At 43.2% G+C, this 25,814-nt stretch overlaps 1 protein-coding gene across 2 annotated transcripts in view; it reads right to left on the reverse strand.

The window, feature by feature from the left end:
• MYL3 (myosin light chain 3) overlaps nt 1–25,814 on the reverse strand; it is a 37,499-nt gene that overhangs the window by 7,663 nt on the left and 4,022 nt on the right. The window contains exons 1-3 of one of the 2 annotated variants that reach the window (XM_033011459.2): nt 18,528–18,588; nt 5,979–6,006; nt 663–812 (exon numbers count right to left, since the gene is read on the reverse strand). In XM_033011459.2, the coding sequence (XP_032867350.1) occupies nt 663–812; nt 5,979–6,006; nt 18,528–18,548 (199 nt within the window). In that variant the 5' untranslated portion in view covers nt 18,549–18,588. Of the gene's footprint in view, nt 1–662; nt 813–5,978; nt 6,007–18,527; nt 18,589–25,814 lie in introns of those variants that run through there. The other variant, XM_033011450.2, reaches the window with a different exon arrangement.

Below are 25,814 nucleotides of genomic sequence, written 5' to 3' on the forward strand. Positions count from 1 at the left end.
TCCCATTTCCCTGATCCTTTGCCTTTCAAATGCATTAGAGAGCATTTTGTTCCCATATGACTCCTTGTCCTACCTTGCCATATCCTCACATCTCCTAGTTGTTGAACAAGGCATTCATTCTCAGTTCCTCTTCAGTGGAAAGAAAAGACAGAGAAGTAATCTAGAAAATGTCTGCATGTATATACAGTCTGAGAGAAATTTCCTTTGTTCTGAAGAGATCTCCAGTGTACGGTGAATACTGGAGGGAGATATGACTGCAATCGTTACAGACCTTCTAACACAGACTTTTGTAGAACAATCTGTGCCTTCACAATCAGTCTATCCCTTTGTTTCTTTGGATGTCTTCAAAATGTCTGCATTTTTAGTAAACACATGTGAATGCTTGTCATCAAAGCAATTTTAAAAAACAAAAACTTGTCATTGTAAAACACACTGACGCACAGGGCCATTAAATTAACTCATTTTCCTAAATCTGAGACAATTATATTGACTGCAAGATCACTTTTTTCCTCGTTTACTTTTCTGTTAGTGATTTGTAGAGGCTGTTCCATATCCTTTGTTCTTTCACAATTAATCTTTCCATCAGAAAATGGAGTCCTCATCTGCTTCACGAGTAATTCTTGGAGTGATCTTTTTTCAAAACAAGCACAGAGAACACCCACCTTCTGGTTTGGGTCTGCCAAGCACTTTCATGACCTCAGCCTGAGTTGGATTCTGCCCCAAAGCTCTCAGGACATCTCCACATTGTGCATATGTGATTTTCATCTCAGATTTAGGAGTCCGGTCGAAGAGTGAGAATGCTTCCTTAAATTCTGCAAGACAAAAATGTAAAAACAAATGCAAGTCACACTCCCTCAGATAAAGTCAAAGCAAGCCTAGACCTTCCCCCTAGCTAACTTTGCCTGACCCTTTTATTTTGCAGTTTGGGAACAAGTTTGATGAGCTTCATTGTTGCTGTTATCTGCAATGTTTGTGTTCCTCCTCCCCTGCAGTTTTCAGTTCAGTCAGGGAATGGAATCAGAAAGGTCAAATGCTCTTCTCGTGGTATTTCTGTCACAGCTAACATAGGGAAGTGCAGAAAACCTTTTAGAAATGGTTGACCTTGAGAGCTTTCCAGCTCATCGGGAGCACTCAGGATGGCACAGAATTCAACAGCAGTTCTGCCCATTAGTTAACTGGATATTGTATTCAACACTATAGAGAGAGCGCTAAGACAACCCTCTGAGTAGCAGGTACCAAGATATGCCACGATAACCTACTGGAATCATCACACAACAAGCAGTCTATTGGTGGAGATACCAAAGGCATATGGAAAACCTTACAATTGATCAGCTGTTGTATTTAACAGTGTCAAGGAGCACATCTAGAAGAACCCTCTGATTTTTCTTTTTTCTAGCACCCAGCTCAATTGCATCTGGAGAAGTAAGGTTTGGCATGCCATCAGCTACCAACAGCAGGCCAGATGTCATGTGTGGAGATGAAACCATTCCCTCCAGTGGTTTCACAGCTGCCTACTTTCCCTTGTGCATCTATGCAGATCCCTTCCCCTTACAAGACAGACAGCTTTCCTCCACTACATATATCCTCACGTTTTTTCTTTACTTCTGGATGAAGAGGGAGTCCCTTACCACTACGAGCAGCCATATCTTGAAAAGATCATTCCCACGGGAGTGAAACCCACTTCTACTACTAATTACATGCAGACATGGTCTTTAGGGACATGGTTTAGTGGCGGACTTGGCAGTGTTAGGTTAACAGTTTGACTCGATGATCTTACAGATCTTTCCCAATCTAAATGATTCTATGATTCTGATTAATGGGGTCCATGCAGGATCCCAGGGTAGACTTCCCCAGACACACTAATTAATCAGGTTCATATCTCCCTGCTGGAGTTTCAGACACATTTCAGAGACGGAGGAACATCTCAGGGTGCAAGCAACAGTAATAGGACTTATCCTATTTGTGTTTACTGAGCACACTGCATAGACCACGGTCTACGAGTGATCACAAATATCCCTTTGGCTTTAAAGCTGTGAATCCATAAATCTGCCCCTTGTCCTGTTGTTGCTTTTCTCTGTATGTTTCCCTCCCACTCCCCAAAGACAGTGAGGCTGTCTTTTTTTTCCCCCACTTCCTGACTCATTCAACCACTCAGCCATACACCCTGCATGCCAGATTTTCTCCATCCTTTTCTTCTCAATTCCTTCTCCCCAACATCATTTGGCATCCCTCTTTTTTTTCTCTCTTCTCCTTTGCTTATTTCTCTCTCTCCTTCCTCCTTCTAGTGTTGCTGGGTTTGCCTCCCCTCCTTTCTCCCTCCCTTTTTGTTTTTATCATTTCATTCATACCTTACTCATTTCCTTCTTCATCCAACACTTTCAAACAATGACGCATTTTCTCATTTTGGACTAATTAATATTCTTCTTGTTTTCTTTGCATTCTCCTTTTTGCTCTCTCTTTCTCTCCCTGACTCTCCTGGATCTTTGCCTCCGTCACCAGCCGGAGCCCAGGCCCCATTGGCAGCCCTCATTCCAGCAGAGGGCAATAGTGGATTTTCATGGGCTCCTTGCTGAGAGTGGAAGGGGGCCAGAGCCCCACTCCTAGCTCCATCCTCTCCTGGGGGTCTCAGCAGCTGAGATGGATGAGAAATACACCTACCTCCCTGAGCTGCTCATCCACCTGCCTCTTACCTATTCCCCGAGACCAACTACCTGAGCACCCTTCGCACCATTTCTGAAAGGTTCACAATTCATCATAGTTACTGGCAGCTCACTTTTTTTTTTTTTTTTTTTTAATTTAAAATCAAATGTAACCGCCTCTCACCAGAGCATTGGCCTGTGGGTTTGGAAATCCCATTTTGTCAATATACAGAGGCAGATTTCTTTTTTTGTTGTTGTTTGTTTGCATTTGCTGGCTTAATTCAAGTTTCCATCAAAGCAATGAAACCAGCATGGCTATGGTCTCCTTTGTCCTCCGACTAGCCATTAAACCACTGGCAGAAACAGTGTATATTTTCATATGCCTAATTGCTACTTATATTCTCATATTGAATAGCTCATATTCTTCTTTTTTCAGCAATTTAGGAGTCTGAAGAGGCAAGGAATCCAGTTTCATAAATACACATTGCCACAAGTAATGAATTTCACTCGCAGCTGAGGCAGGAGGACATATAACGATGGGTGTGTTACACATGACTTCACCCACAGACAGTTCTTCTCCTTCAAAGAGTAACATTTTGGGGGCTAACATAATAATGAATCCTTGCAGGAGAGTAAACCTGGTGCAGCAAGGTCTTTTCCCTAGCAAGAGGAAGAGGTTCAGAGTATCCTAGAAGATAGACCTGGAAAATACCCTGAGATGCTGCATTGTCTGTTTCTCCTCCACTACCTCAATTCAGAATCAGCTTCCAGAAAACCAGTTGGGGTCAATGGTGACAGACTAACAGCCATTAATATCTAACACATAAGATAGACTTCCTATTATTGATTTAGTTTCAACTGACAAATGGGAAAGCACCTACTCTCACTGAGACACCTAGGTCTTCATCTGGTCAACAAAAAGAGAAAGGGGGGTGGGGGGGATTATTATACATTAGAGGTCTATATTTTAATAAACATGTATAAAGGTATGACAGGTGACCTTGACCTCTTGATGGCTTCTTGAAAGAGGAAATTTGACAAAATTAACAGTGCAGCACAGAGCTGAAAATGAACCCAGAACAAAGCAAGTGTAACTGAAACCCAGAAGAAAGGGAGAGCTGGCAATCTTGGAAGTTTCAGAGAGTGAGGAGAGAATGGGAAGGAGAAAACAAATAAAAAAGACGCATTCTAGAGCTCCTGTGAGTCTCAAGTCATGCCAACAGTCAGTATAACAATTATAAATCATATCAAGTGGTGCTTGCTTTCTTATCGGTGCTTTTAACACAAAATAAAACAGTCCCAAGAACTGAAATACTGATTGTCCACTTTCTTAAACTGGCAGCACACTTCTTAACAAGTTTTTGACATGTGCAAACTAATATAGATGACAACGCATGCCAGGGACAATCCAGGGACAACTGTAGACTATGCTGTAGATATAATTCTACATCTGAAGCATCTCAGCTGTACCTAGGAGTAAATATCTATCTAGCAACTATCAATCTGTCTGCCTGTTCACCTATGAACCTAAGAATCTTTTAAAGGTCAGGTGAAGGAGAAGAGACTAAAAAAAAAAAAAAAAAACAAAACAAAACAAAACAAAACAATAATACTACAAGAGGCGAGGAGGAATGGAACTGAGGAGCTGAGTGATGAGCCGTGGTCAGTCCCCAGGTGATGTTCAGGCCATCAGGCACTCCTTTCAGCAACTCACGGCAGAACCTATGGACCAACTGCGGGATTAACCTTACGTGCATTTAGTGTTTCTCCCCAGTGTTAGCACACAGTATAACTCTGTTATGCTGCTGCAGCTGATGTGGAGCTCTCATAGCCTTTGTCACACAGATTTTATCTGCTTCCTGCCCCATGGCTTTCCCTTTGATATTTCAAGGACATCCTATTCACAAGTCCTGGTTTCCCAGCTTTTTGCTGTGTATACAGTGAGTACAGCTAGACCAAAAGGGAACAGAGGCCGCTGTAAAGAAAGAAGATGCAACTTTCTGTTTCTAGGGATGGTGTGCATCTAGACCTGATATCTTTTGTAGAAGCCCTGAAGTTGCTGCAAATTTGCCATTTCCCAGCTATTCCCATGGGCTAATGGCCAGACAAGCTTCCCATTTTTTTTTCAGAATAGGGCTTTTCTTTTCCCATTCTCTGATATAGCCTCTAGATCGAGTTCTCCTCAGGGAGAGAGACGATAAGGCATAGAAACTAGGTGGGTCCTGACCAATGCCCAAAACATAAACTGATGAGAGATGCAGCTGTTGTGTGCTGCTGTAATAATTCAAAGGTTTGATGCTCAGAATTGTGACCCTTGTATGGTTCTCTCATGACTTTGGGACTGGAAAATGGGTAGGTACCCAGAGATTAGCAGTTGCCTCCAATCATAGGTTACTCTTGACCTGTTGTTAGAAAATAGAAACTAAAACCTTTAAGGGGGGCTTGAAAATCCCAAGGTTATGTTGGAAGTCTATGGCAAAGCCTCAATCACTAAGGCATTATTGCATTTGGTTCCAGATCAGGAAATCCTTCCTTCTGTATCTCTCTTGTCTGAATCAGCCTGTCTGGTTACTCTGTGATTTCTTTTCATCTAATTAACTCATTTTCTGATAGCATCTTTCACAGGATCTACCAAGTTCTGCCAAGTGTTTAGAGACCAAAGCATAATTCTGCCAGATGTTTGCCTTCATCTATGAATTACCCCTTTAAGTAAAAATCAGGATGGTAGCTGAGGAAAAAGGGGACAGCTGCAGTGGTAGTGTTCCCAGAACTTCATACGTGAGGTTTCAGTATCAATTTCTTGGGCTGGGACAAGGGTTTCAGAAACTAATGCTGATACTGTGCTGTGAAAGAAAAAAAATGCCATCGTTGTCATTATTCGCTGGTTTCTGGACAGCTGTCATAAAACTGTAGCACATTAAATTCTGATTGAATACAGGGAAAAGTTCTTAAAAGCAGATTTGGGAGGCTTTCTCTTGTGAGGACTGATAGATTGCTACTGAGTTTTCTTAAAGAAAGACTACATATTTGGTCTAAGGATTAGGGGAGGGAGTGTTGGTGGTTTTTTTTTCTTTTTTGGTATTGCCTCATTGGCAGAGAAGATGATGTTTTCTTTAATGAAATAAGAACCTAATCTACATAGTGCATGACTTTCCCCCTTTTCTCTTGATCAACTCAACAGAGGATTTGGAGGAGGGATGGAGCAGGAGCAAAGCTATGAATTAAAGCACAGCCTTCTCAACAGAGCACCAATATCACATCCGTGTTCACCCCAGCACTTGCCAGCACCTCCTAGTGATGGTATTTACTATGTACAGAAGAGAAACACGTCTTCCTCACCTTCAATCTGATCAGGGGTGAACTCAACCTGGAAAAGACAAAGAACAAAAGCCAGATAAAAACGGAAAACTGAAGCAAAGAAGACTGTGTTAGTCTCTGTGTTATGGTTCTGGATGTTTGTGAGGTCCATGAAAGAGACTGACTCATAAATCCAAGAAAATTATTTTATAGAGCCTGTAGATTGTTCTTCTTTGTTCCTCTGTCTTCCATTATCAACCAGTCCCGCCTTTAGGACCTCTGCCCCCACCACATGCTTACAGATGCCCTTTTTCCATTATTCTGCTGCTGCTGTGTTCATGCTATAGTCTTTTTTTCCCTATCCCAAATGACTCCCCAGAGGGAGGATGATGTCCCCCTCCAGCCATAATTATGGTAGTGCCATAGTAAATCCCAGGCTACTTCACTGAAAAGGTTTTATATGTGGAGAGATAGGTATCTACACTCCATGGTCTTTCCCAGAAGAAAAACTATGGGGTATCAAGTGAAGCTGCTGTGAATCGGAGTCAGAGGAAAGTGAAGGAAGTAGTTCTTTGCTCTTACAGCTGAATTGTGGAAAGCTAGTCATGGGATAATGTGAATGCTCACAGTCTACATGTGTGTAACGGTCATGGGACCATTTCCTGGAAAAGAAATCCATTTCTGTACAATACAAAATGTGCAGAAATACTTAGCTTAAGAAGTCTCTGCTGGAGATTTAGGAGAGTGTTTCTGGGAAGTTTTGACCAGGTCTTGTACCTTTTCCTAAAGCATCCTTTAATAACCACTGCTGTACTATATTGGACAACTCTCTGGACCTTGCTCTGATCCTGCCATCTCTTTTTTTTTTCTCATCACAGAATCGTAGAGCCATGGAATCAAAAAAATGGTTTAGGTTGGAAGAGACCTTAAAGATCATCCAGTCCCAACCCCCCTACCATGGACAGGGATATCTTCAACTAGACCAGGTTGCTCAAAGCCCTGTCCAACCTGGTCTTGAACCCTTCCAGGGAGGGGGAAACCACAGCTTCTCTAAGCAACCTGTTCTAGTGTCTCACCACCTTCACAGCAAAGATTTTTTTCCTACTATCTAATCCAAATCTACCCTCACTTCATATTTCCTCATGTTTCTTAATTTTTAGGGTTGTCCCGCTCCCTATTTTTACATGGCACTGCCCTCTAGCAGCTCTAGACTCTAAAAATGCTCCAAGATTCCCACAGGCTGCTTCTGAGATCAAAGGCAAAAGAAGGAAACACAGTGTCAGGATGTGAGGTCCAAGCTTCTGAATGAACAAGCACAGATCAGCAATGTGAATTTACATCAGAATTTACACCTCCTTCTCGCAGAAAACCAACAGGGTGGGTGTCTCTGCTGATGGGGACATTCCTGCAGTGCAGGAAGACTGGCAGATCGCCTTCATGGTGAATACATAAATAAAGAGAAACCATATTTTAGTATGCATGAACATGCAAATGCGTACATGCTAAGCATGCTTGGGACAAATCTAACAGTACATGAATACACATCTTTGGAAGCATTCTTCTGTGGATATGTATGACCTTTTCCCCCTCCCCAACATATGTACAAGCCCACACTTTTTGGGTCAGATTTTCCTTATGAAGCTGACCACCTCTCATTGTTGGCAAAGCAGCCAAGTGGAAGAAAATTATAGTGAGAATCTCAAACGCAAGCTTGCCGTTTCCTTGATTCAAGGTGAAACGCAATGTGACACATCCCTTCGTCACCTACTTGGGATTTTCATAATATTAAATGGTGGAGCTGTTGTAACTCCCCAGCCGTCCAGCCAGGCTGTCTGTGACATGGCAGAGCATGACAACACCAGCATCTTTATTCCACCTAGGTCTCTCTGGAGAGCTCCTAGATGCTTTTTTTGTCTCAGATACCCCAAGCAGCACAAGGAGCTCTAACATTCACAGGACAATATGAGGGTCTACAGGGCAGATACAGGCAGCTCCAACCTCTTATTTCCTATCAGTGTCCTGCCTATCTGTCCCCACCATAGTGTCTCTGAGCATCTTCTGGCTTAGGAGGACGAAGAACCAGAACAACTCTGGTGGATTTGGAAGGTGGGACTCGACACTAATCCTGCAATTGTTGAAAATCAGGCCACTATTTTTGTGTCTGTGTGGCTCAATCCTTATCTGAACTAGCTCAGTCAGGGGATAACCACTTTGTTGGCAATTCTCAGACATAATTTAGCTTGAATGAAATCCAATTAATAAAATAGTTGCCTAAGTGGCAGCCAGGAGGCTGTCTGGAAGGAAGCATTTAAGGAATGCAAGTAAGGAGCCCCTAAAAGAATAGCAATGCTCTTCCCTTTTCTAATACATGGAGGGGTCCAAACACATCTATGTCATGAAGATTACAATCATGTAGATTGAGTCTTATCCCAAATCCACATGCCTTTGTTTAATTAGAAACAAATACCCATAGGAGAACACATTTATACAGGTGCATTGTCAGCAGCAACCTTATGCCCAATGTGTCTAATTATATCAAGCTTTGAGAATTTGACTGAAGATAATTGCATATTGAGTTTATTCAGGCATCAATAGCCAGTGTGGGTGAAATAAGGCCAGAGCTGCTGGCAACTCATATTTAAATCGCTATGATGGATGGCTCCTGGGGAAGAATCCATCTCAGCTACATTTAGATATAGAAATTCAGAAATGTCAGTGACCCTACATTTGCTTTATACAAGTAGAGGGGAATGGGCACTTCTAGGGTGTGACTTGACTTGATTTAGGTCTATACATAGGAAGAAGATGAGTTATGCTCTTCTCTTCACTGAGTGGTTCAATCAGTTCTACAATGACGTTAAAGAGTGTGGGCAACTAACACACATGTAAACGTCCTTTTCTGATCTGGTGAGCCCCACTCAGAAGGACCTAGCCCTTTGGCAGACTGTAGACCAGGAGAAACTGAGCCAGAATGAAAAGGATGACTGCAAATTCCCACAGCTGGATCAAAGGGAAGGTTTGAGCTGAAGGGCTGAGCGTGCCTCACCACTAATCAGGGCTCCTATAAAAATACCAGCCAGAGCTGGAGGACCATATGTGATGGCTGGCCAGGCAGTGGCAGATAGTTTGACCAAACCTACCACCCAGGCACGGCTTCCTCTCAGAAAAGCTGCAGAGATGTGTGGGTGGCGGCAGCTGCTGCTATTTTCTCCCCTCTCAGCACATACCACGGTGGAGTTGTAAGGAAAGGCAAGTCATCATTTACCCAGCCACAAGGTATCGTTGAAGATGGATGGAACAAACCCTGGGTTATGTTTAGACTGAAGACGGTTGGGGTTTTGTTTTCCCTCCCCTCTCACTCAGAATGGTGTGGAGCACACAAAGCTAAAGCCATCTTGGAGCAAGAGCAAGGTGGAGCTGACTGTGAGGACAACAGAGTTGCTGCCCCAGAGAACCCAGTCAGGAGGGGTCCAGAGGACAGGCTGTAAAAATGGGGTCAGGCTAAGGCAAGCAGTGGGCAGAGGTGTCCAAATCCATTGCAACCACAGGCAGTGACCCCACACCCGTGCTCTGAGTCAAATCTACTTCTGCTGCTCTACTGCAGTGAGCATCTAAGGGAGTGGAAGCCCCCAGGCACTCACATCACCACACACCAGCATCACTCCACACTTCACTGAGCTCGGGAAGCAGAGCAGACCTCAGCACCCAAAGCTGGAGGCTGCAAAACTTACTCACAGGCTTAATGTGAAACTGCTTTTCCAGATATGGCTTTAGATTCTCCAGTTTCTTGCAAGTAGACTAGGATGATTTCCCTTAGGGTTTTGTTTATTTGTTTGTTTGTCTAAATATACTGGCACTTCAGAATAATTGAGTTTCCCCTGGCATTTTTTCTGTTGGCAACTGAGGTTTTAAAGCAAGGACCTTCCTATGAGGGACAAGAATCCACAGCACCGAGGCTCACAGTGGTGGCATTTGGTACAAATCCAACTGAGAGACAGAGCTGCTGACAGCCGATCTCTCTCCACTCGTCTCCTGCCCTGATGTGTGTCCGTGCTACATGTTCTTTGAAGACATCAGATGTCTGAATTAAATCCTTTCCATAACAAATGGGAAGTGTTACGTCAGTCTCTCTACTGTTTTAGCAATCTTGACTTCAGGGGGTCATCACAAGGTCACTGGTGACATCGACTGTAGCCCCAATAACTACTGTCTTTTCTTAAACAATATCATTGAGCTGTTTTTGTCCCAGAGACACCAGGAGGGATGCGTGCACCTCTTGGCTTTGTTAATGTCATTCATAGCTTCAAATCTCAGGGAATTTTTTAATAAACCCACAGTATCTCAATCAAGCACACAACTCTGTGCATGATAAGTCAGACATAACTAAGTCTGAAATAAGTCCTATTAATAAAACTGTTGCTAACCAGCAGTCAAAAGTTTATCTGGGGGGAAGTATTTCGACAATGAAAAGAAGGAGCCCCTCCAGAAAATAAACAATATTCTTCTTGTTTCATACTATTCTGAGGAATCTTAATACAAACAGCAAGGTTTTCACTTAGCCATGGCAGGGCTACTTTTGGAGAAGGTGAAGGTTTGTTGTTTTGTTTTGTTGTTTTTTTTTTTTTTTTTTTTTTTTAATTGTGCTCTTAGGAGACCAATTTAAGAGGCAGAAATACAGCAGATGGAAAGAGGCCCGGAAGGCCATCAAGATCAGTATCAGTGTGTTGAGGTTACATTTGTATTTCACAAGCATAGGTTTTTTTCCACTAAGACCTTTTTAAACCTATTAATACACATCAAACCCATCATCCCCCCCTCCCATCACTTTCTGTGCAGAGTAATTATGATGTACATAAACTCCTCCGCTGTCCATGGGCAAACCTTAACACGTGGTCGTCTCATACAGCTCCATCCCTTACTGGTGTTTGATAGTCACTCCTGATCTCTCATCAACTCTGCTTTCTGAAAGCCTTTTGGTACATCTATATTCAGCTCCCAGGGTTGCCCTAAGGACTCTCCTCATTATTTCTACTCAGCTCATGGTCTCATGGGAGGTAAGGTACAGTACAGCACACAGACAGTTGACTAGTATATGGGCTGTGACACATGACAGTACAAGATGCCCCACCTGGTCTTCATGGGGAACAGATAAAATATAGTGAATATATTTCAGAATAGAAACAAACCCATAAAACTCTACTGATATGCTGTTTTCAGTTTTATGTTTGGTACTCAATGTTTTCAGAAGAAAAATTGTTTCAAGTTGGACTGAAATGACAGGTCATTTTGAAATGGCAGAAAATATATTGTTTGGGAGTCAGGTAGAGAACTGAACTGTTGACCTTTTACAATACATAACTATACTGTTAATGAAAGTGAAGTGAAAATAGGAAATAACCATTATTTTCAGCTGAATTGGTGAAGCCTTTCATTAAAAAGATGTCTTTCAAGATGAGGAAAATGAGGCAGTCTTTGTCAAGGTCATGAAGAGGGTTCTGCTACATAAGGAAATATAATTTTTTCTCCAGTCTGCACTCTTTTCCACCCAAAGATGGTTACCTTGATTTTTTCTTTTATTTAGGTTTCCCAAGAACTGAAAAATTAAAGCAGTATATCATCACTGATCCTACTATAACTTCACCAGACGTTACAGCTTCCAGGTATCTACTTCATTTTGGAATAAGCCTGGATGAGGTCTTCCATGTTGTGGCTTTTGATTCACCTGGTCCCTTGAGAAGTGGATACAAAAGCCTTGTGTGAAGGAGCAGTATCTGGTTTGGGGTTAGGAAGCAATTGTTTGGATCTCAGAGTCATTCCATGGGATGTTTTCAGTTGGCAACAGAACTGGAGAGGGGGAGAGCTGAAGTAGATGATGGATGGGAGAAAAGGGTGTGAAGGACTATGGGGAGATTGAGAACTGGATTTGGGGAACTCATGAGGTTCCTACCCCAAGGAAAGAAACACAACACAATCCTGAACCTCAGTACCTCCGACTAAATCTGCTATTGTGCTCTGAATCCTCATTGAGTGAGGAACCACAGCCTGGTAAGTCTCCAGGGCACAGGTTCAGCTTTGCACTTTGCAGGAAGCTTGTCCAAGCATGTGGCGACTCAGCGCAGCCTCACCTTTGGTGCTGTTGCTCTTCATCCTCAGCCTGAGCTGGAGCACAGAGTGGCAGTCCCCTGGCAGGGATTCACATCCCCTTGCTTCTTGTTTTCTTGTAAACACCTCCTCGGGTTTAAGGAGCAATGTGCTTTTCAATCACTCTGCTTTTCCAACTCTGGTAGTAGACTATAAATTGATAGCTCCCTTTCTTGGATGGGGAACGTGTTGCCACAACTTTCTGGAGTGAAAAGGGAAATTCCAGAGCCTCGACAGGAGAATGACACAGCCGCTTTGGAGAACTGAGAAGGCTTCTGGCAACGGCCAGCACCAGAAATATAAAACACTTTGTAGACTGACTGTTCTCCCTGTAGCAACATGGTTTTGGATTCTCCAACCATTTATTGACGTCTGGCTTCCCGCCTTCTCTGCAACTCCCCCCTTCACCAGCCTCACCAGCAGATGTTTGTTCAGATGTTAGCAACCGTGGAAGAAATTATAAAACTTAAAAAATACCCTCTGTTAAATCCTGGGGTGTAGGAGAGGTCAGACGTTGCCTGTGCTGTCTGCTTGAAGTAGACACTGGCTCATGGGTTGGGTCTTTGATGGAGAAGAGAAGAACCCCAGGGATACAACTTGTGGACCACATTGCAACACTTCCCAGGGGCTTCAGGTCCTCAAACCTCCTGGTAAGTGGGTGCTAAGAAAGAAGAAGGTCTATATCTAAACCCACATGCATGGGGACAGGTGGGTTCTGCTATTCCACACATAATTATGGGGCAGCATTGTACTCGTGTCCCTTGCAATATGATCGTCTTAAGATGGAAGGTCTCAAATAAGACAGGGAAAATTAGTTGACAGATAATACATTTGGTAGCTATGATATGTTGGAAAGTGCCCAGGAAAAGTGAAACACTTCTGTATTTAATTTGTTAAACAGCTTAAAATAAGAAAAAAAAACCCGAGGCAATATTATTATTATCATTATAATTATTATTATCATTATTATTATTATTATTGTTGTTGTTGTTGTTGTTGTTATTACTACTACTACTACTACTACTACTACTACTACTACTACTACTACTACTACTACACTTATTATTTTGACATAAAAGCCCTTTCCTTTGTCTTTCATTTCCAAAATCAAATGTTTTGTCTTGTAAATCTTGTAAATACTATCAACCTCTTCTTCTCTTTTTTTCTTAATTTAAAATTCAAATATTTTTATATTGAAATGGCACATTTAATGTAAAATTGACTTAAAGAAACCCACTCTCCCACATTAGATCACTCTGAACCTTACCAAAACAATTCTTTTTAGGCTGAACACATCCCTTTCATGTTGCCAAAAAAGAATTTTTGTGGATTTTTTGTGTGTTGCTGAAACCTCCTCCTGAAAATTCAAGCTGGTTTCTTTTAATATTTTAATTCCCTCACCAATCCTAAAAACAACCACCCTTTGCTGAACTAATTTTGCTCTCAGATGACACAGTTGTGTAACTCCTCTACGTTGCCGATTGACGTGTCAGTCATGCTAGTAGTGAATGGGACCATGTGAGGCATTAAGTTGGCCTATGTGAAATGATCTGGATGGGTCTCAGGCAAGGTGTAGCAGAAAGGCATCTATAAAGCAAAAATCTCCTGGAAGCAAAAGAGTGGGTTTTGGATGTGGAAGATGAATCTATTGCTCATACTCAGCAAGGCCCCCCAAGAAACAAAATACCTTGGCAAAGTACCTCAACCGGCAGCACCAACCACCGCAACAATCCACCGTTGCTCCAAGGAATTAGTCTGACAAAATTTTGCAGCCCAGCGACACATAAAAAAGAGCCTCAGTGTCCTGGGTAGAAAATATTAAGGTTTTCCCACATATACTCTGACATAAATTCACACTGTGGGGTTCACACAGCAACACGATGCAAACATCCCACTCTCCCAACTCTGTCCCAAAAGTGTTGTCTTCCTCCATCATCGGCATTGCAGCCATCACCACCCCAAACCCAACCAGGGACGGAGTGATGCCAACCACCAGAAAATCCAGTCCATCCTCGTGCACTTGCAGCTCCTGCAAAATCAAACAGTAGCTGCACCCCTTTAAAATGTTACACCCTTTGCCCTGCAACTGTCTTGAAAAATAAAACCAAAAAAAAACCCCCAAAAAACAAAACAGGATTAAGCTGCCAAAGAATCACCACGATAACGTGCTGGCAAGAGGGAGAGCTCTGCTTTTGTTTCACGAAGCTGGCAGGCACGGCACACATGCCGCTCCCAAAATAATCACACTATAACCCAGCCCCAGTTTCAAAAGGGCCAAAACTTCCCCGTAGAAAATTCACGAGCACAAACTAATATCTGCCATACTTCATACTCTGGGGGTTGGTTTTGGTAGGTTTGGTGGGGTTTTTTTTGAATTATTTTCTGAAGCGGGACGTTATTCAATGAGAGCTGGAAAACAGCGTGCTCTGATCTCGCTATCTCAACCGCAGCCGTACTGGATGTTCCTGCCCGTCCCCAACATCACCAGGGAGTTCAAGTCCGAAAAGCCGATGATGGTCAAGAGGAGAGAAATTTTAAATCTTGCCCTTTTATTGAGATTTCAAATTCCGATAGAAAAAAGAAAGGAGAAAACCCCTCTCTGCCTCTAGCATAAGTTTTTCCTTTCAGTTCAGCCTGCTGGGGTCCTTTGCTTGATTTAGAGGTTTATTTATTTACGTAGAAAGAAGCCAAATCTGAAGTTTCCTACAACCGCAATTGGAGCTGACATTTCAGAGTTTTGTTTTGTTTCCTTTTTTTTTTTTTTTTTTCTTTTGGTCTGCTTACAATGGTGTCAATGTCCAAAACCTGATCACATTCACAAGTGCCCTGACCCGTGACAGTTTTCTCCAGGCTTTGCAGCAGAGCCTGCAAGGTGACACTGAAAAACAAGTTTCTCCAAAGACCCACAGGGTCTGTGCCTGTCCAGCAGCCTCGGTCCCCAGTGTCCTTTCCAGCTTCCGCCATCACACACAAAGATATTGGAGGTGGATCCGGCCACCGTGTTTATAAAGTGCTGTCACCAAGCAGTGTGGCATTCGATGACATTTCATTTCTAGACACAGGGGGGTGCATTTTTTTGGGGGGGAGGTTCTTTTTGTAACCATTAAATCAAAGAAAGAGAACATTTTTACCCCCTGCCAGGCTGTGACTATTACCTACTAGTCATCAGTAACCACAAAAACAGAAAAGTTTGAGCTATTTTCCTTACCAACACTTTATCTTTTTTTTTCTTGTTTTTTATTTCTTTTTTTTTTTTTTTTTCTTTTTTTGCCCCCAAGCACTCAGCAGTTATTGTCAGGCTGTTCTTAACCATAGCTGGGTTCTCAATGATGCCTTTTTTTATTTCCTTGCTCCCCGATGCTGTTTTTTTAAGGCTGGGTGGGTTAAAAATTGATTTGTTTTTCTAAGATCGTTCACAGGAGCAGACTTTTTGCAGGAGATTTTTTCAGTCGCGTCTGCCCGGTGGCTGCGATGTTCCGCTCCTTCCCAGAAAACACAATCGATGGATTGTCACTGTTTCTATTCTGGGTTTTGGATGTGTAAGTTCGCTGGAGCAGAGCAGCTTTTGCAGGCTGGAGGTTGGGTTGGCTCCTACTGGATTCCACTGTCCTTCCCAGAGTAATCCTGGCAGGATGGGCTGGGGGGGTTCAGCTCTCCTGTACCTATTGGAGGGCTGGGAGGGGGGCACTGGCCCCCAAGTTGGCCATCCAGGCACCTTGCATAGCTACAATGTGTGCTTACACATGCACCAGGCTTTTGGATAAAGAAAACAAACTGCATGGGGATGAATGCATGGGTGTAAATATTTGCTCGTCTATATATATATATATATGTCTGTATTGATTCATACTTACATATGTCTATCCATAAATGCACACGCACATTTCTCTCCTACACCTGTCTAAGCACACATGCACATACTATGTATTTTTACACTTATATACTTGCTACATATATATATATATATATATATATATATATATATATATATATATATATATATATATATATATATATCAGAATGGTTTGGGTTGGAAGGGATTTTAAAGATCATTCGGTTCCAATCCCCTCATCACAAGCAGGGCCCCCTTCCCCCAGCCCAGGGGGCTCCCAGCCCCGTCCAACCTGGCCTTGAACCCTTCCAGGGAGGGGGCACCCACAGCTGCTCTGGGCACCCGGGGCCAGCACCTCACCCCCCGCACAGGGAACAATTTCTTCCTAATATATATTGCAATTGCAAGTCACACTGACAATCATGCACACACATTAAACCCCAAGGCAGTCAGAGAAACCAGAAGTGAGAGATGATGGTTTAGAAAGGACCAATATAAATCTGTCCTGATGTTTTGAAATCTAGAGGTTAGGATCTTTTGGATCTAGAGCACAGATCTTTGGAAAAGTAACATGCAGGTATTCAGCTGGGATAAATGAGTACGGATTCATGGATGGCTGGAGGGGGCTATGCTGACTGGCCCGTTCCTGGGAATCAGTCTGTGACGTGGACAGCATTCACGAGCAAAAGTCTCTAAAGCTCTCCTGATCCCTGTTATTAGCAGCAGTCACACCCAGTTCCTCGGCTATGGCTGGGATTCTGGGAAGCAGCTATCTCATCAAAGAGAACTGGGCTGCAAGCTGACCGCACACCCTGAGCATAGCACTACGATTTCAATTTAAATTTAGATGAGTCCCTGTCATCTGCTTTATTAGGATTCAGATTGCAGATAGGGCAGGGAAGGGAACAATACCATGTAAGATGCATGTGTAAAATGAGACAAGAAATTAAAGTCAAGAAGGAAATTTGTTTAGGAGAGGAAAAAAACCCAACATTCTGAAGATTATATTGGCATTGCCCCTCTACTAGTATTACATCCATTTCCTCTCCCATACTTCTTTCCACTCCTTTTCACTGGCCAGCATGTGATATTTTTATACATATATATATGTATATATGAAATATTGTTATGATATATGCTTTGATGTAGCTTTGTTGTTGCTGTTTTTAATAATACCTGGTCTTTAACCAATCCTTTTGCCACTTGGAATCCTGACAACAAAGTCTAAGCAGACAGATCAGTCCCTGGGCTGGGGGGAGGAGAGAAGACAGAGGTGGAGGAGCTCACTACCAGTCTAACATCAGAAAACTCTAAACTTTGAGACTATTCAGAGCCACTACAGCTTTAGGAGAGGCTGGGATGATTTTAGACTCAAAGTTCCAGGGCCTGTGCAGCGAGGTTGTCAGTTCTCATCAGCTGGAGCCATGTGCACAGTGTGGCAGCAGGAACTCTTCCCCTGCTCCTGGTCTTGGGGCAGACCTGACTGGTTACCCTGCTTTGGGTCACTCCCGGGCAGGTATCCACTGCACCCTTCTACCTGAAAATCACTGTAGATACATTCTACCTCTTCCTGCTGCCAAGGGCTACTGCTCCATATCAGCTTTTAGGTTGTTATATCATCCCTCTGCTTCTAACACATCAAATCCCTTCATGAAAGCCCATCTCAGAGCTATAATGATCACTGTACCCATTTTTCTTCTGGAGCATGTAAGTGCAGAGATAGGTCTTTACCCAAGTTGACTGCTCCCAAGATCACTGCTGGGGCTTGCACAGAGGAGCTGAAGGGCTCTTTCACTTGGGAACGCGTTTTATAAAGAGATGCACTGCCCTTGGCTGAACAGGGCAAGGACTTGGTGACAGCTTGGTAAGCAGCCTGCCTCTGGGAAGGGATGGGGTGCAGGGCCAGGAGGGAAGGCAGCACATCATCCAGCTCTGAGTCACATCCCCATCCAACCTACAACCTGTGTTCCCAGTGGAGAACACCCATTAAAGCCTTTTTTTTCCATCCTGTCAGCACAGACACCGGGGAAAAGAGCACCCAGGCACCTCTGCCCAAACACTAACATCTTTGTAAAAGTTAGGGGAAACCCAAAGTTTCTGTTTCTATTAAGAGCCACCATTCATCTCCATCCCCATCCCTCCTATAGCTACTCTCAACATTTTTTCCCCTTCTCCAAGTTAATATTTAACTGGTTTACAAGAGGAATAAATACTCTGTCGCTACAGTCCAGCTTTCCAGCAACTTGGGAAAAGTTAGCACTTTGGCCAGGGCCTTCTGCATGCTCTGAGCTGTGCATTTAATTTAAATTTAATAGTTATTGCACGTTACACAAATGGTGATTAAAACCATATTGATTGAGGTTTAACAGCTATGTGAGAAATGCAGATCTTATTACAGAGCTGCTCCGTATCCAGAGTGTGCTTTTAATAACTCCCTGCTCATCAAGGGGCAGATTGGAGAGAGGAAAAGGAAAAGGGAAGGCTGGAGGGATAATGGTAAGGCTGAGGGCTGGGCAGCTCTAGCTCGCTTCCCTCCTCAGACACACACCCCCATCTCACAAGATCTCCACGTTGATATGTTGCTTACTTCCCCATCTATAAATCAAAGAAAACCTACCTTACACACAACTACAGACATGCAAACAAGCCTACAGAGGCCCCATCCACACCACGTGCTGGAGAAGCAGACAAACATGTTCGCTGAGATCTCAGAAGATAAATTTCCATGGCAGGATGTATTGCTACAAGGGCCTTCTAGAACAGGACCTGCTGCAGAGCCACTTGAAAACCCCAGAAATGATCAAAACAGGGCTTATTTCTTATTCTCTCATCCACGCCCCCCTTTTTGAAAAGCTACAAAGTTCATTTGGTGACAAAGCAGAAATAAACAACCTCTTGTGTCCTAGTTTGAGATAATGACTGAAAAGAGAAAACAAACTGGGAAAATAATAACTTCATTGAAATCACCCTGCCGATAGCAGCGCAAACCCTTTTGAACCAACTCTTTGCTTTTGCACAGTTGTTTGCTTTGCACAATTTGGAGGATTTCAGTGTTCCACGTGGAAGTGAAAAACAGCCTGGGAAACAATGCGGCAAGACAACGGGTGTATAAATATCAGGAAGGACAGATAAAGATGTGAAACGTGCAGGGTACAAGGGGAAGTGTAGAGGGAGATGGAAAATCCCCTTAGCAATGCTTGCAGAAAATCTTACTTTCAATGATTTCACATGACTCAGTACAGCTGGGCTACCCTTGGGCAGGGTTTAACCAGTGCCATAGCCTTTTCTTGTATATTAAGAAAATAAAGTTAATGGCTTTTAAGGCCCTCTACAGAAATCATCTCCTTTCCATGACCGATGAAGAAAAGCCACATTCAGAAAATCCCACTGCACTCCTCCCTCTCAGCAATCCAGATGATACAGACTCAGAAAGCTTCACATTTTGCTTTAAATGCTCCAAGGTCTGAGGATTCAGTAATGCTGCAACTCTGAGTTATTTCAAATAAAAACGAACATATGAAACTTGACAGGTTTTCATCTCTACCTCCCTCAGACCAAGCTGAGATGTTTACAGGTTTGGTTTTGTACATGACTGTGCCACAGACATCAGACATTGCAGAAAAGTTATTTTTTGGCAGCTGTATAAAAAAAGAATTGTAAAAGGAAACTGCCTAGAAAAATGATTTTTAAAAAAATAATTATACTACTACGTATTTTAGGGTGCCACTGAGCAATTTCCAAATTTTGAGGGAAAAAGTAATTTTAATTAAGAATGAAAACAGGTTTGGGTTTGTGTTCTACTTGATGACAGTTTTAGTTGGAAATGAGGGAGAAAAATTGTTCCAGATTGGTCAAAATGTTCTCTTTTGCCCAACTGAAGTAATTTCAACCATTAAAAATTTCTGGTTGTTTTTTTATATAAGAAGAAAAGAACCCTCCAAAATTAATGGCTGCTTCACTTCAAAAAAAATCTAAACAGGGAATTAACTAGAAAAAGCTGAAACTGGTAATTTTCTTTATCCTTTGCAGATTCTTCTGGAAAACTCTTTTCAAAATCTGTGTGTATTTTCAAAACATTCTGGTACCACCAAACTGCACTTTTCAAGTCTCCCCGAAAAGTATTTTTACGAGAAACGTCACCCAGCTCGGAGAACAAGAGAGATATACAAAGATAGCCAGACTTTCACTGGCCTAGAAAATTCATCTGGAAACCTTCTTTGATTTCCAGTACTGTTCGGTTTTGGCCCTAAGAATGAGTGGAATATACCACAAAGAAACCCGTTTGCTGTGTTTTAATGCAAGCTTGCTCAAGATCTTACTATTTCTCTGCCATTCTGCATCCTGGCCTGCATCTCTTGGGGATCATCGGGTTGGGGATACCCCCCAGCCCCAGGGACTTGAGTCATCCCACATCCCCTCTTCTGATGAAACATTCCCCTGGGTGAAGGTTATAGGTTGTCTCCTCATGCTGAAATAACTTCTACACTTTCAGGCACCGAGGCATTTCTGTCAAGCAAGATTCCAAATTCACATCAACCCGGGGGCGTCCGCTCTGAAGGAAGGGGCAGGAGGGAGAAATGTGCTCTCTCCACTATTAAAAGCTGCCCCACAGCCTGGCTGGAAACATCTTGTGCTTCCAGGCTGACATGGAGTGTGATAAATAAAGAGAGAATAAAAGAGTAGAGCTGCTTTTAGAAGCGTGCTATGGCAGCATGACATTTTAATTATGCTTTTCTCTGGGGTCCATCCAGAAGCACTGAAGCAAATTGCTAAAGGGGCATTATAAGCTTGACCATGAGCTGATTTTTATGTGCAAGGCAGCGTGTCTCAGCTACCAATTTCTGAGAATTACCTGCAGTAGCTCCATACAACAGCCTCTCATGGTAGGGAGGCTTTGGAGAGGGAATGGAGACTGTGGTGACAGCCTTGACAGCATCCTCCAGCTGAGCTTCCCCTCCCCGTGCACTCTTGTGTGTGTGCAACGTGTGCAATGCCAGACCTCTGCACACCCCTGCTCCCCAGGGGTCATGAGACAGGGTGGGAGAAAGCACCGTTTATGGAGGAGAAGTGCCATGCCTCAGATTTTAGATGTCCTGAATTGGGAGGGGGGATCCCTCCAGGAGAATGATCCTTTTCCAGCTCCTACTCAAAGCCCTTTCTGACCACCGCGACTTGACATCCTCAAGTCAGGTTTTGCCTAGGAAAGGCCACAGGCTCCTGTATTTGGATTCCCCCCCAGCTTCGTGGGGATGACAGGTGGGGAGGATGCAGGATTTTCTTTCAGATGTGGTAGAGATTGCTCAGGTCCAGGATCCTGCAAATCTGTTCTTCTCCGTGGTGAGCCCAGAGCCAGGATTTTGGAGGAGGTCCGTCTTTTCCTTTTGAGCAGGGCCTCAGGCAGAACTCTAACATTCAGCAGCCAATGTCTATACTGTGGAAAAGTCCCCAGACTGGTGGAAATCCAAACCAGTGGAGCTATACAACACCATACAAACCAGATAGTTTTACTGGTCTGTATCCAGGCACAGTTCAACTCTGTCAGTGCTCTACTCGTGAGCACCAAACATGTGCAGTTCTCCTTAGCCGGGGCACAAAAATGAGCTGCCAGGGCTCTCCACTGCATCCAGATCATGTCTCAAGTGTGTCTGTACTTCAGCAAGCCTGTCTTCTCTACCACTGCTTTATTTGATCTACCTTAGATGCTCGTCTTCAGGTGAAATGAATGAACTTCTGAAAGTGCCTGTTTCTCTTTAGCAGCTGTAATGGGAGCCTGAAGAGACTAGCTCAGCTTTGCATATCTAACCTGTAGATGCCTGAAATACAGCAGGTGAAGCCCACTTATTTGCCTTCCTTTATTTCTTTGTCATTAGGCCCAAAATGCTTTTCCCTGACCCCAATCTTTGGGCTCAGTAGAGCTCATGTGAATCAAAATCTGCATATAGCATGTCAGATTAGATGAATAAACAGCCTTAAGATCTTTAAAACATGTACTCGCCACACTCAGTGACATGAAATGGTGATAGAATATGCAGGAGCCTTTGGCCTTTTTCACTCATCCTCATATTTCTATTTGGTGTAGGCTGAGCAGGGCAGAGGACTCTGGTTATCCTGGTTGATGGATTCCACCTGAAATGAGAAATTCCAACTGAATGGAATTTCTCCTATTTTATTATTTTCTGACTCTTTTCCTGTGCCCTCCCCAAGGGTATCAGGGCACTTTGGTTCATTAGCTTTCTAGTGCAAGAGGACAGTGTGTTGCATGTTATTTAGTCGTGGAAACTTTAAAATAATGCAGTCCAAACCTTCAGTGACTTTCTGCATTTATCTGGATAATCTAAGACCCTGTGCTTGAGATAGTAACCCAAATGGTGCAGCCAGAGGTTTCAGGGTGGAGCTTCTTCTTCGTCACTATACCCAGCTGAGATAGACATCTCATCTTAACTAAATATCTAGGTCCCCTCCCTAGAAACCAGGCTGGGCTTTTTCCACTTTCAAATATACATCCCATACTAAGAAATACATCCGGTATTTAAAACAGACAGCATCTGAAGTATTCCTCTGGAGTTATGGGAGTGTGTCCCATTGTTATGCTGAAAAGGGTGTTGTTTCTATGCATCTGAAGATATTTTGCCAGATCAATGCAATTTATGAGCGCATACCTAAGGGGCGTTCATCACTTGTTAAATTAAAAATAAATCACAATCAGCTTACAAATGTTCACACACCTTGACAGAGCACCAGTCCATAGCAAGAATGGTGAGTCAGAGGCAAATCCCATAAAATGCAAAGGGAAAAATTTCTTCCTGAATCCCACGAGCTGGCAATGGGGGTCTCTTGTCTCTTCTAAACTTTCAGTTGTTTTTGCCTGGGGCATCCTCAAGACTCACTACTCAAATTTCTCTGTGTTTGAAAGGGTCAGGAAGAAACCACTGAGAAAGAAAGAGGCCCAGCATGGGCTAGGTTTAGGCTGGCAGGTGTCTGCGCACTTCAGAAACCTTCAAATATGCGAGCACAGGAGGGAAATTGCTCTCTAAAAGTATTTCTACTGAGATGCACTGTAGGCCAATAATAATAACGGTGATGACAATGGGAATATGTAGCACCTAGAAGGAATGAAACCAAGGGAAAAAAATAGGGTAGAGAGAGAAAGATGAGAGGGTGTTGGGAGGTTGAATGCATATGGTGACCACCTTCAGCTGTCTTGATGCCTGATTTTGGGAGGCTCAGGTATACACATGTAAAGAGTTCCCACGTCATTCAACAAGGAAGACTTGGCCACACTCTCAATGAAATCAAACATCCTGACAAGTTTCAAAGTGAGCAGAGACCCACATCCCCCTCCACATCTTACTAAAGCATAACATGATTTCTTCTTCCAAGCTGGATGTGACATTTGTACACTGCATGGGATATCCAAACAGGATTTTTCATAATCAGACAAGCCCTTTGCAGTTTGGATGTCTTTAGTATGTCCCCGGTCATTATCCACTCAGAGACCCAAAGAAGTGGTCCGCACGCTGAGTACTGTGCTGCCCTGAGTGGGTGTCTGGGGGACGGTTCTGTACCACTTTCTACCCCACACATTGTTGACATAGCTGTGCTCTTCTGGTGTAAAGCAGATGAGGGAAACAGATTGCTGAAGGGCTTTGAAGAAACCTCCTCCCATTGTTTCTGCACCAGAGGGAGGGGGTCCATTAATATGCTGAGATTCAAATCAGACCCACGCTGGGATGTCCTAACCTTGGCCCAGCAAATGGATTTTCCTCCCCTCTCTTTCCTAAGCAACCCCTGTTGTATCACGCTTTCTACAGGTTTATGTTGCAGAGGATTTTCCAATCCTGCTACCACCCAGCTACGGGGTTATCTGCTGCTGAGCCTCTCATGCCACAAGAGATGTGCGCTCATGAGCTCATACTCTCATTTTGTCACATATCCAGATAAAATACTTCTTCTGCACACTCAGAATCTCTCTCGAGTGGGCCAACTCCTCAGCTTTTTTATTCACAAAGAAGCCTTTTTTCTTATAAAACCCTTCACCCCTACAGAATGTCCTCACCCCCTTCTTACAGAAGTCAGGGATGCAGCTAAATTCCTCTCTTTGAGTAAGAGGTACATTCAAAACCTCTCACACAGCTACAGAACTTCAGGAAATCAGGGCACACACCCCATGGCTATTGATTGCGCACACAAACTCCTTACAAATGTGACCACAAAGCCTCTGTCTCACACACATAGCTCTTCACACACAAAGGCACAAAGGCACTTCACCCTCTCTTGTACACATATTCATTACTCCCATAAACTGGATTTCTTTAATATAGCCACATGTTTAATAGAGCACATGTTTAACAGAGCACTTTTTACTCTCATGCAGACTAATGCAACACATTTACCCAACAAACAAAATCATTTTTATCCACAAAAGAACTCCTTTTCCACTCCCCCATCTAAGCCCTTCCCAAAGGTACATCCACTGTTAACTCACATACATTTCTCCCATGCCCAAACTCACTCCGAAATAATCATTTCAGTCACTTCAGCCCCAAATAAATTCTTCAGCAAGGCACTAAAAACCGCTTTGACAAGCCCACCTCACAGGGTGCCTGGTGTTGAAATGGGATTTTTTTTTTTTTTTTTTTTTTTTCCCCCATGAAAATCAATCCCTCTCCTCCAGGAGACGTTGGCTTCCCTCCTGCCCAGGGTGCAGCCCCCCCTGACCTCTGCCCATCCCCACTGCACCCTGCACGTCTGCCCAGCTGCCACCCTGCCACCGCACCGTGGCACGCTCTGTGCTTTGCAGCTAATCAAGCAAATCCAGTGGGATCTCATCTTTATTGGTGCTGCACATATTTCCCTCCTGGAATCCTGCTCCCATCCCTCATGCTCTTACATCTTTTCTTGCAGAGAAAAGGGGAAGAAGCTTTTATTTTTTTAGCATCCCTGCAGATGTTCAGAAGCCTGCAGGGCTTTTCAGCGAGAACAGGTTTCACATGGCTTCAAGATCACAGTGCTCCACAAAAATAAACGATGACTGTTTTTTCCCCAGGCACCTGTATTACTGCATGCTGCTGCAATAAGCATATCAAGTGATGACAAGGGAAAATGTGGTTATTAAGGATAACTCTATATGGTAAGCCGTGTCCCTTCTACATCCCTACATGCACCAGCTGTGTATGCATGGCCTTTTTGTACGCAGGACTCACTGGACTTTGAGCACACGTCATCTTAGCTAATTTTAGCCGCTGAAATGTTGGCACCCAAATACTTGTCTCATCTCATCTCCCCCCTATCAACAGCATCTCCCAAGGGTGATTCAGTCCATCCCAATATAGGTGTTTAGCACTGCTGAAAGGGACAAACCTCTAGGGAGTTTCTCCCTGCTGATTATAAGTAATCTGTTTAAGATCAATGATCAGCTTTCCAATGATTAAAGCTAGATGAACCAGTCCCACTTTCGGTGTCCATAACAATAAGAGATTAATTCTGTTCTGCATCAGCCTTACTATTCTTCAGAAGAGCAGAATATATTTTTGGCAAAAAGTGCCCCCTGCTACAAGACAGCATTCTGATGTGAAGGAATTACTTATACAGAAAAGACAATCTTGCTACAAAATCTCTTCAGCACAATCTGTTCTCCAAAGTAAAGATGTTCAAGGGCCATTCTAGAGAAACACTTTCTTAAACAGACTTCCTCATGGACTTAGCCAAATCGTTACAGAAAAACAAAGAAACAAAAAAACCCCAAACCTCTTTTCTATGAGTTGCAAGCAACATTCAATCCTACCCAATTTACTTCGAAAATTTCTAAGTATTGGATCAAAACCTGTGGGAATGTATGAGTAAAACTTTAGAATAGCTGTATTTATTTAAGGAGATGTATCGTACATTTAGGCCACTGTAACTG

Source organism: Tyto alba, unplaced genomic scaffold (genome assembly GCF_018691265.1).
Source record: "Tyto alba isolate M040663 unplaced genomic scaffold, T.alba_DEE_v4.0 Super-Scaffold_38, whole genome shotgun sequence".
NCBI lineage: Eukaryota > Metazoa > Chordata > Aves > Strigiformes > Tytonidae > Tyto > Tyto alba.